The sequence below is a fragment of the Dermacentor silvarum genome, chromosome 11 (genome assembly GCF_013339745.2).
Source record: "Dermacentor silvarum isolate Dsil-2018 chromosome 11, BIME_Dsil_1.4, whole genome shotgun sequence".
Taxonomy (NCBI): Eukaryota; Metazoa; Arthropoda; class Arachnida; order Ixodida; family Ixodidae; genus Dermacentor; species Dermacentor silvarum.
This window is the reverse complement of record NC_051164.1, coordinates 85,004,580-85,020,962: the sequence shown is the minus strand read 5'-3', so window position 1 is coordinate 85,020,962 and position 16,383 is coordinate 85,004,580. Positions and strand designations below refer to the sequence as shown.

Here is a 16,383-nt window from a genome sequence, read left to right as displayed (position 1 = left end):
AAACCACATTCTGTAAACTTGACAAATCTCACGAAAGAATCGAACATTAATTATGATTGGCAGTACATGGCGGTGCATGCCAGCACGAAAAAATTTCAGGGGGGGAGGGGGCTGAAAGCACCCCCCCCCGCTCCCCCTCCCCCCCCCCTCCCCTGTCTACACCCCTGCTCAGTAAGCGCACGATGGACTGATTGTACCTTTGTGGCCTAGCTGTGGCAAAGTGTCAAACCAAATCCTTTCTGTCGACCGCAAGTGTATCATACAAACATAATGCCGAAGGCCAGTTTGCTGGAAGCTGCTCCGTTTAAGAACTCTATTTCCGCCTTGAATTGCATAGCAGCTAGCACTTTTGGGTGCTAAACTGGTACGAGCTTTCGTAAAACCCAAGTCTGTGCCCAAGCATCGAGATACATTCGATTACAGCCACTTAGCACGGGCGATGGTGGCAGTGCGACCATCGGAGGGCTGCAGTCGCCAATTATTCACCTTGGCAGCAAAGGTACGCCGCAAGGATCGGTTCTGTCCCCGTTTCTGTTTAACGTAGCCTTGCTCGGATTACCGCCTGCATTAGCTAGCATCCCCAACCTTAAGCATAGCCTCTACGCGGACGACATCACCCTGTGGGTCACCGGGGGCAGCGACGGGGACATCCAAGACACGCTGCAGCAAGCCATCAACGAGGTTGTTGCACACGTAGAACCACGCGGCCTTGGTTGCTCCCCACAGAAATCGGAGCTCCTTCTATACAAGCCTACGTGGGGAGGTCGACGCCCAGACCCTCATCCCCCCGAGATACAACTCCACGTGCATCAGCAACTCATACCTACAGTGCCTAGCATCCGTATCCTTGGCGTACGCATCCAACAAAACGCGGCAGAAACACGGAGATGCTCAAGCAATTAGATAGTCATTAGTCATGTACACCAAACCACTCGCCTTGCACGCATCGCAAATCGACATCACGGCATGAAAGAAAACAACCTGATTCGTCTGGTAACCACCTACGCCCAGAGCAGAATCACCTATGTCGCCCCGTACCTTCACCTCAATGCGACTGACAAGCTCAAACTCAACACAATGATTAAGAGGGCCTATAAGCAAGCCCTACAGCTTCCAATAAATTTCCACATCTAACGAGAAACTGGATGCCCTCGGCCTTCACAATACCATAGACGAGCTTATTGAAGCTCAGCGTATAACACAGTACGAACGACTCGCCAACTCCACCGCGGGCAGGCACATTCTGCGCACCGTAGGCATAACCTATACCATCCAATTTGGACCAAAAGTACTCGTCCCCCCAAACATTCGCGCTCAGTTAGTTATATCGCCCATACCTCGTAATATGCACCCAGAACACAATCAGGAGCGACGTGCAGACAGAGCTAAACATCTACAAAAGCGCTACGACCAAGCCGCAGATGTAGCCTACGTGAACCATGGCGGTCGCCGTAGTCGCGGGCTCGCAGTACCGCCTCGCCGCGGCCGCATCAATACTCACCACACAACCCGAAGAAGGAGAGGAAACGGCCATCGCCTTGGCCTATGCATCTACCAATGCACACTACATCATCGGCGATTCAAAAACGGCCATTCGCAACTACACAAGAGGACTCATAGCACCCCAAGCACAGAAACTACTCTCCGGCACTCCCGCCTCAAGGCAACGCCGCGTACAGATCATCTGTGCCCCTGGTCATTCGGGTCTGGCTGGAAGCGAAGCCGCCCACGATGCCGCCCGAGCTCTAGCACACCAGGCGCATCATCCGTCTCCTGCGTCTTCTGATCCTGACAAGCCCTTAGTTCTGCGCCGTGGTCACGCGCGCGACCGCATGGTCACATTCAGAGATCCCCCTCCACTACTGCAGAGAGCGATTACGCTACCCACCAGCATACAAAACACTGAATAAATCACAATCCACCACTTGGCGACAACTTCAGACGCGAACGTTCCCAAACTATACCACCGAATTTACCCCGATGCATACTACCCACTCTGCAAAGCCTGCGAGGTACGCGCTGATCTCGATCACATCATCTGGGCATGCCCGAAAGCTACACCCACCGCACTAACACTACACGCATCATAACTACGGCCGAGCAGTGGGAGACTTTGCTGCTCAGCTTGGACCCAGAATAGCAGCTCTGGGCCGTCCGGATGGCCGAAGACGCCGCCAGAAAGCAAGGGCTGGCCGCCGTCTGAGGAAGGGGCCCAGACCCCATCATGGACACAATAAAGTTTTATCTCTCTCGCTTAGCACGGGCGACTGCGTTTTTTTCTTCTTGTTTTCTTTGTTATTACCAGTCTGTGCATTTTGTTGTCATTAGCTAAAATTGAACATCTGCAGTTCTTATGTTACTGCGCAATAGATTGACAGAACGATGTAACGTGTACAAACTACGCGCGCTTTTTTTTAAATCTTTTATTTTTTAGCTACCGCAGCGCCGCAGCGGCACGTAAAACACAGAGTTTATGCTTGATTTGTGACGGAAAGTCTCAAGTTAGTATTTAATTGTAGCCGAGATATGATTTTTCTTTAGCGCAACTGTGTACTAGCGTTTAATTTCCTCCGCGGGTGAGTGCGAATCGCAAAGGCGCAGCGGAAGACAAAAATAAAAGAAAGAAAATAAAAGTTTTCCCGTCGTTGCGTTGCGCCACCTGTGGAATGAAGGCGGAGTCTTAGCCCGAGGGTCCAGTTCAAAACAACAAAACAGGCACAAAAGCGCCGCGTCGAACTTCGGCCTGACAAGTTTTTTCTTCGCCTTTCGCAAGCGCTGCGTACCGCTTTGCGTGGCTGCCAAGCGACGTGACGAAGGTATCGCGAATGACGGAGCGGCAGCTGCGAACGAACTTCTCGACAGAGACGCCGATTGTTGTGGGACCGTCCCATTCGGGAATCCTGTGTTTTCGCCCGTGACAGCGGCGGCGGAAGCAGGTTTAGCCGTCGCAGCTTTCACGTTGCAATTTTCTGCTTGTTCTTATCCTTTTCTCTCTCTCCCTCTCGCCAACGAGCCGAGCTCTCGTCGACGCCATGGTTCGGACCTCGGTGACAGCAGTGCGTGTGTTGAGAGACTGCGAGTCGTGACGTCCTGCGCGCAGCGCTAGCGAGAGTGTCACTTGCACCTGACGCACGCGATCCGTGCCGTCATTTGAAGAGCGTGTGTGCGCGCGAACACCAGCGGTGCGTCGGGCGACGACAAGAGACGCTATGTCGGCGACGACCGCGGACCAGACCCGCTCGCCCCCGAGCCTGGGGTCGTCGAGCAGCGGAAGCAGCACTCCGCGACCGCTGCTCATATCAGACACAAAGGACTTGCGCGCCGTGATCGGCTGTCAGATGCTCCTCTTGCACGCTCTCCGGAAGCGCCGAAGACGGATGATCCTGGACCGTCGCACGTACGCCGTGCAGAACACGATGCTTTTGCGTCGCATCCAGAGACGACAGTCGAGGATCCACTTTCTCATGAGCATCCTGAAGACTGCCTTCTCGGCCGGCCTGGGCCGGGACCTGTGCCCGAACCGAGTGGCGAACTCCAACCACGTCTCCTCTTCGGCTGACTTCGTCGACGGCCTTTACGAGGGCGACACTGAGTTGGACGAGGCGTCGCAGGAAGCCAACGACCGCCTCCTGACGCCGGGACTCATTGGCGACGACGTCTGGCTGAATACGTTCAGGGTCGGGAAGGATCTCTACCATTTCCTGCTCACTGAACTCAAGCCCTTCATGACGCTGGACCAGGCAGCCAACGGTGGCCACCCGCCGTACGAGCAGCGCATCGCCATAGCGCTCTGGCGTCTCGGCAAGGTCTGGGATGACCCGGCACTGCTGAGGGCCTTCGGAGTGACAGGCGACACTGTCGGCGCCATCGTGCGGGAGTTCTGTTCGGCAGTCGTTAAGGTGCTGATGCCCCGATTTGTGCAGGTAATCAAAATGCTTCAACTGGTTAGCCACTCCAGTTGGCTATCGAACGCATCTGAGAGGCATAATGAATGCTGCAAGAGCATGTCATGTTTGAAGTGACTAGTGCTCTTGCGGGATTGATAAGAGACATCAAGCCCCATCTTAAACACACAAAGTTCTCCCTAGTTCAGTCATGCTACTTTTTGCCGCAGTCCAACACTAACTCTCCAGGGACTCTTGCACAAACTCCTGCAACAAAAAGACCAAAATGGTGTTGCCTTGTTTGCAGCGTTTATGTTTTCTTAATTATCGAAAGATAACCAGATTTGCCCAAATTGAAACTGAGTCTGAGTAACCAAATTTCCCTTATGCTCTCCTTGGCTTCATTATTGTCTGTTGTCTTTACGTGGTAGCAACAGAGAGGCAAAGCCCTCTATTCTTGTTATTCTTCTTGCTCAATCTGAAAGTTGAGCAACAGCTGGGTTGCATGGCCGTTGTTAGAACAGAAACTAGATATTGAATGACACCTTTCTCTATCTGCTAGGTCAAGGCTTTGTTTTCATTCATGTTGTCTTTTCCTGCAAGATACAAACTAATGTAACGGCTTACTGATAACTAGTCCAATTTTAATAATTGCTTTTAAAACAGGTGGTATTGCATTTTGTACCCAGGTACCCTTCGACGAAGACCTCGACGACATCACCGACCAGTTTCGCGAAAAGGCTGGCCTTCCACAGTGCGCTGGTGCCCTCTGCTTTGCACACATTCCCATCCAGCCACCACCAGACGACGACTCTGGCGAGTACACTAACCCAGAAGGCTGGAACTCCATCGTCGTGCAAGCCGTTGTCGGCGCTGACCGGCGTTTCTGGGATCTCAACATTGGATGGCCCGGCAGCACGCAGGTGTCCCAGGTCTTGCGCAGCTCCAGCCTCTGGAAGAAAGGCGAGGAAGGCACACTCTTTGTTGGCCACGACGAGGACAATCCCCAAGTGGGACGCACACACAGGGTTCTTGCAGCGGGTGCGGGCTACCCTCTCCGCAACTGGATCATCACACCGTTCCTCAACCCGGACGAACGGCAGCTCCGTTTCAACCGTGCCCTCTGCGAGGTTCTGTCAGTCGGTGAGGTGGCGTTCAGGCACCTCGAGGCGCGCTTCCCGTATCTGCTGCGTCACAATGGCAGTGGTGTCGACCTGATGCCGAGTATTGTGGCCGCGTGCAGCACACTGCACAACATGTGTGAGGAGTGGGGCGATGGCATTGGCGGCGCATGGCTTGCCGAGGCTTCGAGACACGCCCTGCCACAGCCGCATCCTGGCGCGGATCCAGCTCGAGACATGTCACGGTGCCTTGAGGCAGAAGCCATTAGGACGGCTCTTTTTGCGACTGTAGTTAAGTGAGGTTTGAGTTTCGAGTCGTCACGCGTTTGCTTTTCATTTTAAGTAAGGGTCAACCATCACTTTGCTTGAGCACTAACCATCTTAACCTCAACATGGCAAATTTGCCTTCGGCCAACTACCTCTATCCGGCTCAGTATTTGGTGAGGCCCTGACGTCCACATGGATTTGCCCAAAGCGGTTCTTTTGAAGCTTGAGTTTTACGATGATTTGTGCTTTTTCGAATTGATGCAGAGAAGGTATGGGTGACTGTACACCACGAACAAAACAGTCTTTGGGTGGTATAATGTCACAGTTCAGACCTGCTGCGGCAACTGGCTTTTTAAAGCTTCTTCCAGAGAAGCTAGACGCTTGGTATCCTAATACAAAACTGCCTGGATGATCATTTGTAAGCATAGTTCAGCGAGTTTACTTTTTTTCACACTGTCTTGCCCAAGGCGTACCTACGGTTGCTGGCCGACCAGAGCTTTGTTCTCATTTAGATTATTTCATGTTTCAATCCTGAACAGTCTGAACAATACTGCCATGGTACTTCAGTCAAGGTCCAGCTTCAGACTTGGACATATCAGCTCATCGTTTGTCCACGTGCCCACCATTCGTACACATGGCCTGCTCAAAACTCAGCCTCGTGTTGTCACAAACTTCCCACATTTTGTGAGTAATCGGTTCATGCCAGCCCCTGTCGCACACACTCTGTGATGAACTGATTAGCCGCAAGTACATCGTCACATTCGCTCATGTCCATACCGCAGCCTGGTATCAGTGGTCAGTATCTCACTTGCACTCTGGCTCGAACCATGCAGGTACAGGCATAGAATTTTTTTTTCACAGCCAATTCTTGTCTGGTGAGTAAGCCATTGTAGCATTTATTGCCACTGTCTTCCATACCATGCCTTTATTGTTCTGTTCACATTCAGGTGACAAATAGTAATCACCTTGGCTCGTTCAAGGTATTGATTCTCATTCTAAGGGTACTTGAGGAAAATCTGGGAGTGCAGCTGTTCATCACAGTGGAAATCATGGGTGATGCATGGATTTTTTTACAATTTCACATAGCTTTGTTGCGAAAGTGCACTGTGGCTTCTTTTAGTGCTCTTTACAGTTTGTTTGTGTGGCAGGATAGCCTTGCAATGTTTGTTAGAGCAGTCTTTGGAGCAAGTGTTCCACATTAACATCTGAATAATTTTGTCATGAAATTTCGGGCTCATAAATCTCAACACTTCAGAGTGTATAACTAAGTCTATATCATATTTGGTCAGTAACACTTGCTGTGCATAAATCTTTCCGATATGCTGAAGTCTTTTTTTTTGCAGCCAAATGGTAGAAATTGTAAGCTAAATAAGGTTAATCATTGCCATTCAGTGAACCTGTGATGAGTAAGTTGCTCCAGCGATGGTGATACGAGAAGCCACAAAGTTGTTCGGAGCCAAAGGGCTGAAGTTTAGACGAATCCATGGACTGCCCATCATTTCTCTGCTGGCTTAGCCACCATGCTGGTGGACATTATGCGTACACTAACACCAGATTTTCCTCCGGTGCTCTTATTGTGAAACTGTGTTGTTGAAATGGGCACACAAGCTGGCACCTGTTATACAAGTGTTCTTCTGGAGAGCTGTGCACCGCGGCACGCTCGTGCTCACTGTTGCAAAAGCGCAGCAATATTTTTTGTCTATATAGGGGGGGTTGCAGCAAGTGCAAATAGCAATAGCTGTGATTGTCAAGTTTCATTCTTGCAAAGTAGGGTTGCCTTGGGTTCAGCTGTTCAAATACAAGGCAAATGTAGATATCGGGCAGTATTCTCGCCCGATCATCACATTGGGGATGCACAATCGCTGTTGCGAGATTTCAAATGACTCAACACTGGATTCCGCCGGCGTATATGGCCAACGGTGTTCCTGACACAGTGACAAGCTTGCTATCATTGCACAGTTCCAGCAACGGTGTTCTTGGCACAGTGATAAGCTTGCTGTTGTTGCACAGTTCCAGCAACACTGCCAAGTGTGCGACGCAAGGCCTCATGAAAGTGATCGCGTCAGAGTACCACCCGTGGTTTTGTAATGCACGCACCACAGTGCATGACATTTATTGCATCTATAAGGGGAAGAAAGTGAAAATATGAGTGGTGAAAGTGGGGGTTTTGATGTTTGGTCAACTGTCCACGAGTTGTTGCTATCTTTACGCACTTTGAAGATAAATTTGTTAGTTCGTAGTGGACGATATTAAGGAACAAAGCAGGTGCTCAGTTGTTGTCAGAAAAAATATAAAGAGGACCAGTATTGCAAAACATAGGAATACTGAATTTTGTGACTACATTCTTGGAAAGGATGTCAGCAGCTCAGACTACACTTGTAAAAGAGTGTTTAATGCGAACAAACTTGATATTGTGCCTTGCCATTACTTCGTGAACAGTACAGCTGGCAATAACTGCCTAACCAGCATAAAATTTCCATATACTACATCGCAGTGTATTGTCACTTTTGTCTTATTCTTTAAGTACTCAAATGGTTGCTATAAATGCTTGGATGTCTTTTCAAGTTAGAGCGCCACTGACCTACCGTGGTAGCTAACTGGCTATGGCACTCTACTGCTGAACAAAAGGTTGCGGGTACGATTCCCAGCTGTGCAACTGTACCTTGCTTTGGGTCCACTGTGAAGAAACCCAGGTGGTCGAAATTAATCCGGAGCCCCTCACTGTAGGCGTCAATGTACAGGTTTGGGGCATTAACCCCCATAACTTGTATTCTAAAGGAACACTAAAGGTAAATATTAACCAGAGTTAGATTCATAGATTATTCGTCCAGAAGCCTATAATCATTTTCGGTGTGCCAACACATGACTTTGTTGCGTATGAAATTGCCTCCAAAGGTCTCATTGCTGCTCCTCGATTTCAATTGCCCACATCAAATCAGACGAGTTCCCCCGTGATCTCCCTCTCTGCCGCTGTCTGTGACCCAGTCAGTGCCGACGTCGCATGAGATGTACCTTAGTGCAAAATAGGCGGTGCCGCTCTGATTTCCCATTTCTCGTCATTTTCTCACTTGCAAAAGCTCTGTTCTCACTATGACTGACGGACACGTTATTATAGAAGTCCAGTCTTTTCATCTAGCTTGACTTAGTATTTTCATTTAATGTAAGAGCCACAGAGCTGTTAATTTGGCGGCAAAAGGCGTAGCACACCCAAAGCGGGACAAAAGAAGGACACAGACTATATGCACATTTGGCATTTAAGAGCTTGTGGTGCTGTTTGTCTAAATTCACCATCTCTATTACTATTTTGGTTAACACAAATTTTGCGCAGCACTGTGTTAAGACAAAAACATGTACTTTATAAGCACTCCACAAATCCCGGAAGCATTTCGGTAAGTTGCTGGCCTTATTTCGAGTGCAACAAATTTCATTTGGATTTGTCCGGTGGCTGGTGTGAAAAAAACTGTCTCCATTTCCGTGTGTTTGGACAGGATTGCCCAAGGTATATCACCCTCTCTGTGCATCGTTTTCGAGCTCTTTTTATATGTATGCGATAGGGTATAGCTGGTCACAAGTTTCCACAGCTCCACATCACAAGATGGCCATCGTATGGCCTTTGAGAATCTCGTGCACTGTACAGGTCACACAAAGACTGTCCACTGAGACTATTGAAGAAAAAAGGAAAGGCATTCCTTAATTTGGCAGGGGAAGCACTTCCATATTTTCTTGTATCTTTATGCTTGTGTTTTGTTTGTGACGCGTGTAGGCACGCAATGTCTCATGACATCATTGTTGCTTGCATTTTTTATAGAATTCTGTTTAGCAGAGTGATGCCTCTTGTAATTATCTGTTGTGTGTGTTTTCAAAGAATTTGCATTCCAGCATTTTGGCACTGAAATGCCTTTTTTTTTTTCCATTCTTACCTGACAAAAGTGATGTCAGTTCCATTTACGGGTATTTGAGGATTAGAAACAGCAAGCGCATTCGTGTATTTGTACCTCTTAAGCTGCTACAGTCCTTGTCGAAAATTTCAATAGCTACATTTTTACTGGGGTGAAATGCAAGAATGCTTACGTACGGCTCGTTTGGTGCGTGGTAAAAGAACCACAGGTGCTGAAAATAATCTGGAGCTCCTTGCTGTGGTGTCTCTGATAGCTGCTGTGTAGCTTTTGGGGATTGAATTCATGGTTTAACCTTGCAACGCAGAATCATTTGATTGGGCAATGCACTGATGCGCCGTAGAACATTTCTTGCATCAAAGCTAGACAACGCTGTTCGCTTTCCTAAACTTTTATAATCTCTGGTACAATACAGGAGCACCATAGCAGGCTAGAGTGACAAATTGTTACGTGGGTTTGAAACTTTTGACAATGGCTGTACACTGTGAAACCAACACAGAACAGCCCGCATGATTTATGTTTCAAACTGTCTTGCCTTTTGCCTGGCGCATTCTTGAACATGAGATCTACTTAGAACACATCAAGAAGTGGTGTTTCAATTCTCACTCATGTTGTTTGAGTATTGATGTGTTGCCTACCTTCTGTACATGTTACTTCACTGTGACCGGAGGCTGGTGATCAACGGTCCTTTTTATAGAGAATTGCAGAGTTCAGGAACTGTCGTTTCCTTCGTCCCACTTGGAAGTGGTCACATATCATTTTAACTAAGCGATGTCGGAACAACACTTGAACATGTAAATAGTAGTGGCAGAGATCAGTGTACTGATATGTACTTTTATGTTGTTTTCTGCGACGAGAAACGCCCAGCTGAGTATGCTGTTCCACTGACTATATTACACTGCTCACATTTAATGTGCCTCATGTTACTGTGTTGCTGTGTCATTAAGTCATGAACACTACATTTTGGCAGCTAATAAGATCCTTTAGTAATTGGGCGTGTGAAATCGTCGTAAAAGGGGGCTTCCAAAATATTTTGTCTTCCATGCGTAAGCTGTCAGAAGTGGCAGCCTGTTGCCAAGCACGGGACCAACCCCTTTTCCCATTTCGCGGGCTGTGTTGCTAACTACTCGTTTCATACATTAACCATGAGCCTTGCACTTGTATGTCCCCCTCTCTCCCTGTTGTTAAAGAACATTTATTGTATACGGAGCTAGAAAACAGGTACATGAAGTTTGAGAACGAAATCAGTGTTCTTTCTGCTGCAATGCATGTAGCGAGAATACTTAGCCCCTGAAGTACATGATCCTTGACGAGTTCTCACTGTGATAAATTATTAGATGCATTCCTCTTTTCTCTTCAAGCAGTGAGAGGTAGTATCTGGTTTCATGATTGCGCTGCTGTTGTTATGCCCTGTATATTCTCCATGTTTTGGTGAACTGCGTAATAGTTTAATTATTAACCAGTGCAGGGAACTTTTGTCAAGTTGCTGTGTGATAGTTTGCCATTGCCCGGGCCAACTCGCCTACAGCTACAACTTTTGGGAAACTAGCCAGCATAAGTGCTTGAGAATGTTTAGTCTGCAAAAGGTTAATTTAATAGTCGTACGTATCAAAAGTAAATAAAATGCTGTTGCATAATCAAATTCCCCGTGTAGACAGTCTTGCAGAACTTTTAAGGTTCTGCAAACGATTGCTACAAATGCGTATGGATTCTATCATGCTTCCTGTTACGTTTTTTTTACAATTCCTGTGCCATCTGATAGTCTGTCTCGTGGTCCAACGCTGCGTGAGAACTAGAATTTAGTTTGGCTAAGTGAGTTTGTGTTAGCCTGTGCTTCATTCTTCGAATAGTTCTATTTGCATGAAACAGCAAACTGCAAAAGTCATGGTTCTTTAGGTCCTTCATAATTTAAATGTTGTTACTAGGCTCAACCTTCTGACCCAGCACTGTGCACAACATTTAGTTAAAACTTCTTCCACTGACGAAAGAACAACAGCTTGTGGGGGAGGGGGGTGGTTAATTGCAAGCACATGTAGTTTTGTATCCCTGGCCTCGTTTTTTAAAAGTGTATTGATACTCTTGCATGCAATTGAGTCATTTCTCTCATTGCACTTCCCGAAAGTACGAATCAACTTGCACACAGACCGGAATGCAGGTTCGAAGTGGCTTGTTTGAAGTGTCAAACCTTAGAAACTTTGCATCATATCAGGAGTATCTGCTAAACAGAAAATTTGGAGCTAATATTACTCGTGTAAGGCTTGAAGCCATGTTGCTCAAAACTGCTGCGACAACTGTGTGCAATTTTATGGTGCAATGGTCAATTGCGAGAAACCTTTAGCTCGCTCCTTGTTCAAGTGAATGTGAAACTCTTAGACATGCGTTTCTTAGGCAACTGACAAAATTATCTGAAGGAAACGTGCCCTGTTGCATAAGACGACGTATAATTCTAGTAACTGCTGGGAGCAGATTTTTGTCATTTTTGGAGTCGCGTCTTAGTCCCAACTCTGCACGAAAAGAAGTGTAGCAAGATTTTAAATGACAGATTGTTTTTATTATTTTGAAGCTTCTGCATAAGAGCTATTCACAAATTCTTTGCTTGCAGTGGTGTATTATATGCCTATTTGGCCTACTTTAGATGTGCAACAGGTTTTGTTTACAGAACTGCGATGGTATCCGTTTTCGTCAGTTATCATAGCTGTAAATGTGATGGTTAATTCTCAATTCTCCCAATTTGCATTGTTTTTGTGGATAAAAACTCTCGAGTTTAAAAATGAAAATCTGCTTCTAGCATTTAGTAGAATTGAATGTTCTCCTTCAATATAAGCAAGCTTCATTCAAATCAGTCCAACAGTTGCCTAATGAAGGCATCTATGCATTTTGCAAGTGCTTGAATGGAAGGCTATGTTGCTAAATCTTCCTCTCAACTGTCTTGAGAGGCTTGGGCTTGGGAATGGCTTGGGCATCTTGTAAATCAAAAAGAATGACTTCGATTGACCTGATGTCCAATGCATAATGCTTTGTGTGTATAATATTCCATGTAGTAGCAAAAACATACATGTTTTTGCTAATAACTTCATTTTTACTATTTAAACAATGTGCATGTCTCAGTCTCGATGAAACTGTAACAAAAGAATACATTCATGTACTGTGCAAGATGTCCTTTGTGTCATTGTGATGTTGGTGAAGGTGTTGAAGAAATATTGTGTTGTAGCGAGAAATTCTGTCTGGCTTTTTTTTAAAGAGAGACGAGTAGTATTTTTGATAACCCAAGTTGTGCCTTACTGTACATTTTTTTTATTTTTGAAGGTGGGACACAGTCCTTTTTCGACAGTGGAATAATAAAATTCCTATACGAGTTGTCATGAATTGACCATTGCAGTTTATAAAGCAGAATGCTGTCTCTTTGAATAACTGGGCACTCGTGGCGGTTCCCTCTTCTTTCTTTGGCCATGCTTCTGGAGCAGCAGCTAGCCAATCTGGACTAACCACCACAATTTACTTTCTCCTAGGGTGCGGGCTGATAAACCTTAGTCACAAGGTGTGTGGCATTGTATTTCCCAGTACAGTGACCCCAGCAAGTGAGTTGGCTCCATGTGGGTTGAAAACAAATGGCTTCCATCTAGTCTCTATGAATTGAATCCGGCAGAGACAGATGCTTGAATTCGTTCAACAGTAATATGGAGTGTTCTGTGGTAGAGTGTCTCTTAGAAATGTTAAACTGGCTCAGAGGCAAGCTGCAACCGATTCAGCTGCAAGAGGCAAGCTGACACCAGTTCTACCAGACACGTCTTCAGCTCTCAAATATGCAACCACACCGTAGGCATGAGGGTTCGCGTCAGTAAATACATGTAGTTGGTATCGTGTATCCTTTGAGCGAGCGTCGGCTGATAAAAAAAATCCTTTAGGTATCCAATTTCTGACATCCATTGGCACCACTCTTCGATAAGTGGGTCAAGTAACGATGCATCCCAATCTAGCCCTTGGGTCCAGATCCTTTGAAAAAGTATGGTGACAGTAAGCCCAATGGATCAAAAATTTGGGATGTCGTTTGAAGTACAAATCACTTGGTGTTCTCGGGGTTATCGCTCTTCAAGCCTGAGTCCATGTTGGGCAGTACAGCCCAAGTACCTTGGTCAAATGGGACCCAACCGTAGGTCTTTCACTTTGCTGTAGTGTGCTTTGAAGCAACCTGCAGTTCGTCGCCCATTTCTGCATCATCAGACTGGCTAGTTCATTATTTTGTTTGTCTGTTGGTACAAATGTAAGGCTTCTTCAGCTGTCGAAGTGCCAATAACTAGACTGTCGACATAAAAGCTTTTCTTGAGCTTTGCAGCTGTTTCTTCGTAGGGTGGTTCGATGTAGTTGAAGTGGTACTGCATAGTAGCTGCTAGTAGGAAGGGACTCTCAGTTGTTCCGAAGGGCACTCAAGTCATTCTGCTTTCTTGCATTTTCGGAAATGGGTTTTCTTTAGACGGCATCTCTTTGAACTAAAGAAAACAAAGTGCATCTCGGTCTTCAGCTCTTATATAAATCTGCAGGAACCGTTATACCAAACGGAACAGGATGAGCATCTTGAGAAGGTCGGCATTGAGGTTTGCTCGCTTTTCAAGTTGATCACTTAGAAAACATTCTCCTGCTCCAAGTGAAGAGGCATCGAACACAACTCGGAGACTTGTGGTCGTAGGAGTTTCACGGATTACTTCATGGCGAGGCATATAATAAACATGTTCATGCCATTTTATCAGTGGCGATCTTCTCCGCATGTCCGTCTTTTTCGTACTGTCTGATAGCTTTGTCGTATGCTTCAATTATTTTCTTCCGTGAAAGCCTGCGAACTAGCGAGTACTACAATCTTGACACGGCGACCTTACGATTATCAGCTAAGTTGCATTGTGTTGATTTCCACAGGAGCGCAACTTCATAGCGATGATTTCGGAAACTGATGGTTTTGTTAAACTTCTTTAGGACATTATCGTCTTGTTTCGGGAAAGTCTCTAACAATACCAATTGCCTCAAGCTCCCAAAATCGCTCTAATGGAAATGAGATTTCCTCATTTTCATGAACGTCTGTTTGTAGGACGCAAATATTACTACTTGTACAACGGCTAGCCTGTCCCTGGAAAGATGATGGTCCTTGCAGAGTCTATCCCATTTGGTGTTAATAGCGACCAAAGCTCTGTTATCAGATTCCCACCTGACTTCACTGTTATTTGGCACCACTTTCCATGTTTGGTCGGCTCCGATAAGTAGGCTCACTTCGGGCTCACAGGTTACGTTCGGGAAAACTGCATCAGCCAATGGTTTGCCTTCAACGACGATGACTTGAAGAAATTTGCTCGTTTTAAGAGCTTCTATCATTTCGTCGCATATGAAATGCATGACAACAGCTTCCACTTGAACAGATGCGTTGCTGTGTTGGCTCTGTAGCGTAATGCTGACAACCTTCGCGTGCCGAGTAAGGTGAGATCACCCTCGTCCAAACATGCTGATGCACAACTCAATCTCCCGAATCGGAGTTAGCTGAGCTTCTTACAAACGTCGTGCCATAAAAACGTCGTTTGACTTACGCGGTTCAAAACTCCGCGGACCTAGCAGCAATAGGTCGGCGTCATCAACCGAGCTTGAAAAGTCTGAAGAAGAATGTTGGTGGCAAGTCGAGGAGTTGTGCCGTTGGTCGCGACTAGCATGGCTGCATCCGAAGTATGTTCAGTTGTTGGACCTGTATTTCCTATCGCACTTGTGGTACACATTGTCGACGCATGACAACGTTTGCATATTCGACATTGTACCCAGCGGGAGCATTCTCGTACTAGATGTCCCTTCGCTGTACACGACCATCTGCTGTGAGCAACTTGCGTTTCTCTGTTATGCTCAGGGGGCTGGTGCATTCTTCTGTGTCGTGGTTGGTTGCAGAACAGAAGCAGGGCTTGGACGAAATGTTTGTCTTGTTACGAAGCAACCTAGCAGGCGGAGGTGACACGATCTTCCGGAAGCTCTGGTTATTATAGTAGTTGCGCATCTACGTTAACCGTGGAGTCATTGCGTACTTTTCTCTCGGCACTCTACGTCGATTCGAAGAAACTTGAGCAAGCGCGCCATCTCATGTTCTGAAAACGGACTGCTGACGATAGCCGAAAGTGAACCTGACTCCAGGCTCTCCCCTTTTATAATAATAAACTATGATGTCTACAGGTATTACTTTGAGCAGTACCTCGCTCAGCATAGCATCATATGATGCTAGGCTCACCCCAAGGTTTGCGAGTCCTCTCTAGTTGACTTGTACTTCGTCGTAGAGCTTCCGCAAGGCTGGTACGACGCTAGATGACTTCACGGGTTTCAGTGTCCAGAGCATCTCGAGATGTTTCTGCTCAATTAGCTTCGCGTTTCCAAATCATTGTTTTAAGATGTCAAGTGCATCCTGGTATGAATCGGTAGCTCGAATTCTGTCGACTGCTTGCGCAGCGACTTTGTCAAGAAGGGAAATGAGGTAGTGGAACCGATCCGCGTTCGATAAAGTGGGGTTCTCGTGAATGGAGTGTCTAAACATGTCTCAAAATGGCTGCCATCAAATAAAATCTCCGTCAAATTGCAAAAAGTCTACCTTGGGCAATCATGCACTGAACTCAGGTCGAGGTTGCGCTGGTTCCCTATCAGAGGTCGCTGGTTGGTCCCCATCAGCTGCTACAGGCAGCTGCATCACTGAAGACCGAGCGGAATCCTTAAGCCTGTCCATGTGGTGCTCAAGCAGGGCCAAAGCGCTGGTTGCAGCGTTTTCATATTCCATTACGAAATCGGAGTCTTCTGCTACCTGCTCGTCCATCATGAAGGTTTCCAACTCGACGTTCAGCGCCGATAACTCAGTTTTCACTGCCTGTAATCGGCTATGGAGGACATGAAGCGTCGATAGCGGAAACTGTTCAGATTGGAGTTCGTTCACCTCATTCACAATCCTTGTGATTCGGGACCATCGAGACATCTGCTTGTTCTTGACAAGCTCCACGACGGTCTGGGTGCAGAAAGAACAATCAGAACCAACAGCTCGTGGGAATGAAGGCTGGGAAAGGTCCTTTTGCAGCCTTTATTGGCACTTAGCACGATACCGTCCCAACATGACATAAATCAAAACAGTCAAGTCTAAAACAGCCCACACCCCACTATCCAGTTCTTCGTTGTCTTCTCCACGCCACATGGGATTTCCAACAACCTGAGACAAAT

The 16,383-nt window shown here is 46.8% G+C and overlaps 1 protein-coding gene across 2 annotated transcripts; it reads left to right on the top strand.

Moving 5' to 3' along the window:
* The first annotated feature begins 2,678 nt into the window (after positions 1 to 2,678).
* Positions 2,679 to 11,310, top strand: LOC119433144 (uncharacterized). 2 transcript variants are annotated; one of them, XR_007464235.1, is made up of 3 exons: positions 2,679 to 3,923; positions 4,574 to 7,136; positions 7,527 to 11,310. XR_007464235.1 is itself a non-coding variant. In XM_037700284.2 (2 exons), the coding sequence occupies exons 1-2, from the start codon at positions 3,210 to 3,212 to the stop codon at positions 5,303 to 5,305; spliced, it is 1,446 nt and encodes a 481-aa protein (XP_037556212.1). In that variant the 5' UTR covers positions 2,679 to 3,209; the 3' UTR covers positions 5,306 to 11,310. The 2 variants fall into 2 exon arrangements, 1 of the variants encoding a protein (XP_037556212.1); XM_037700284.2 differs by having other exon boundaries at positions 4,574 to 11,310.
* Positions 11,311 to 16,383: the final 5,073 nt, after the last annotated feature.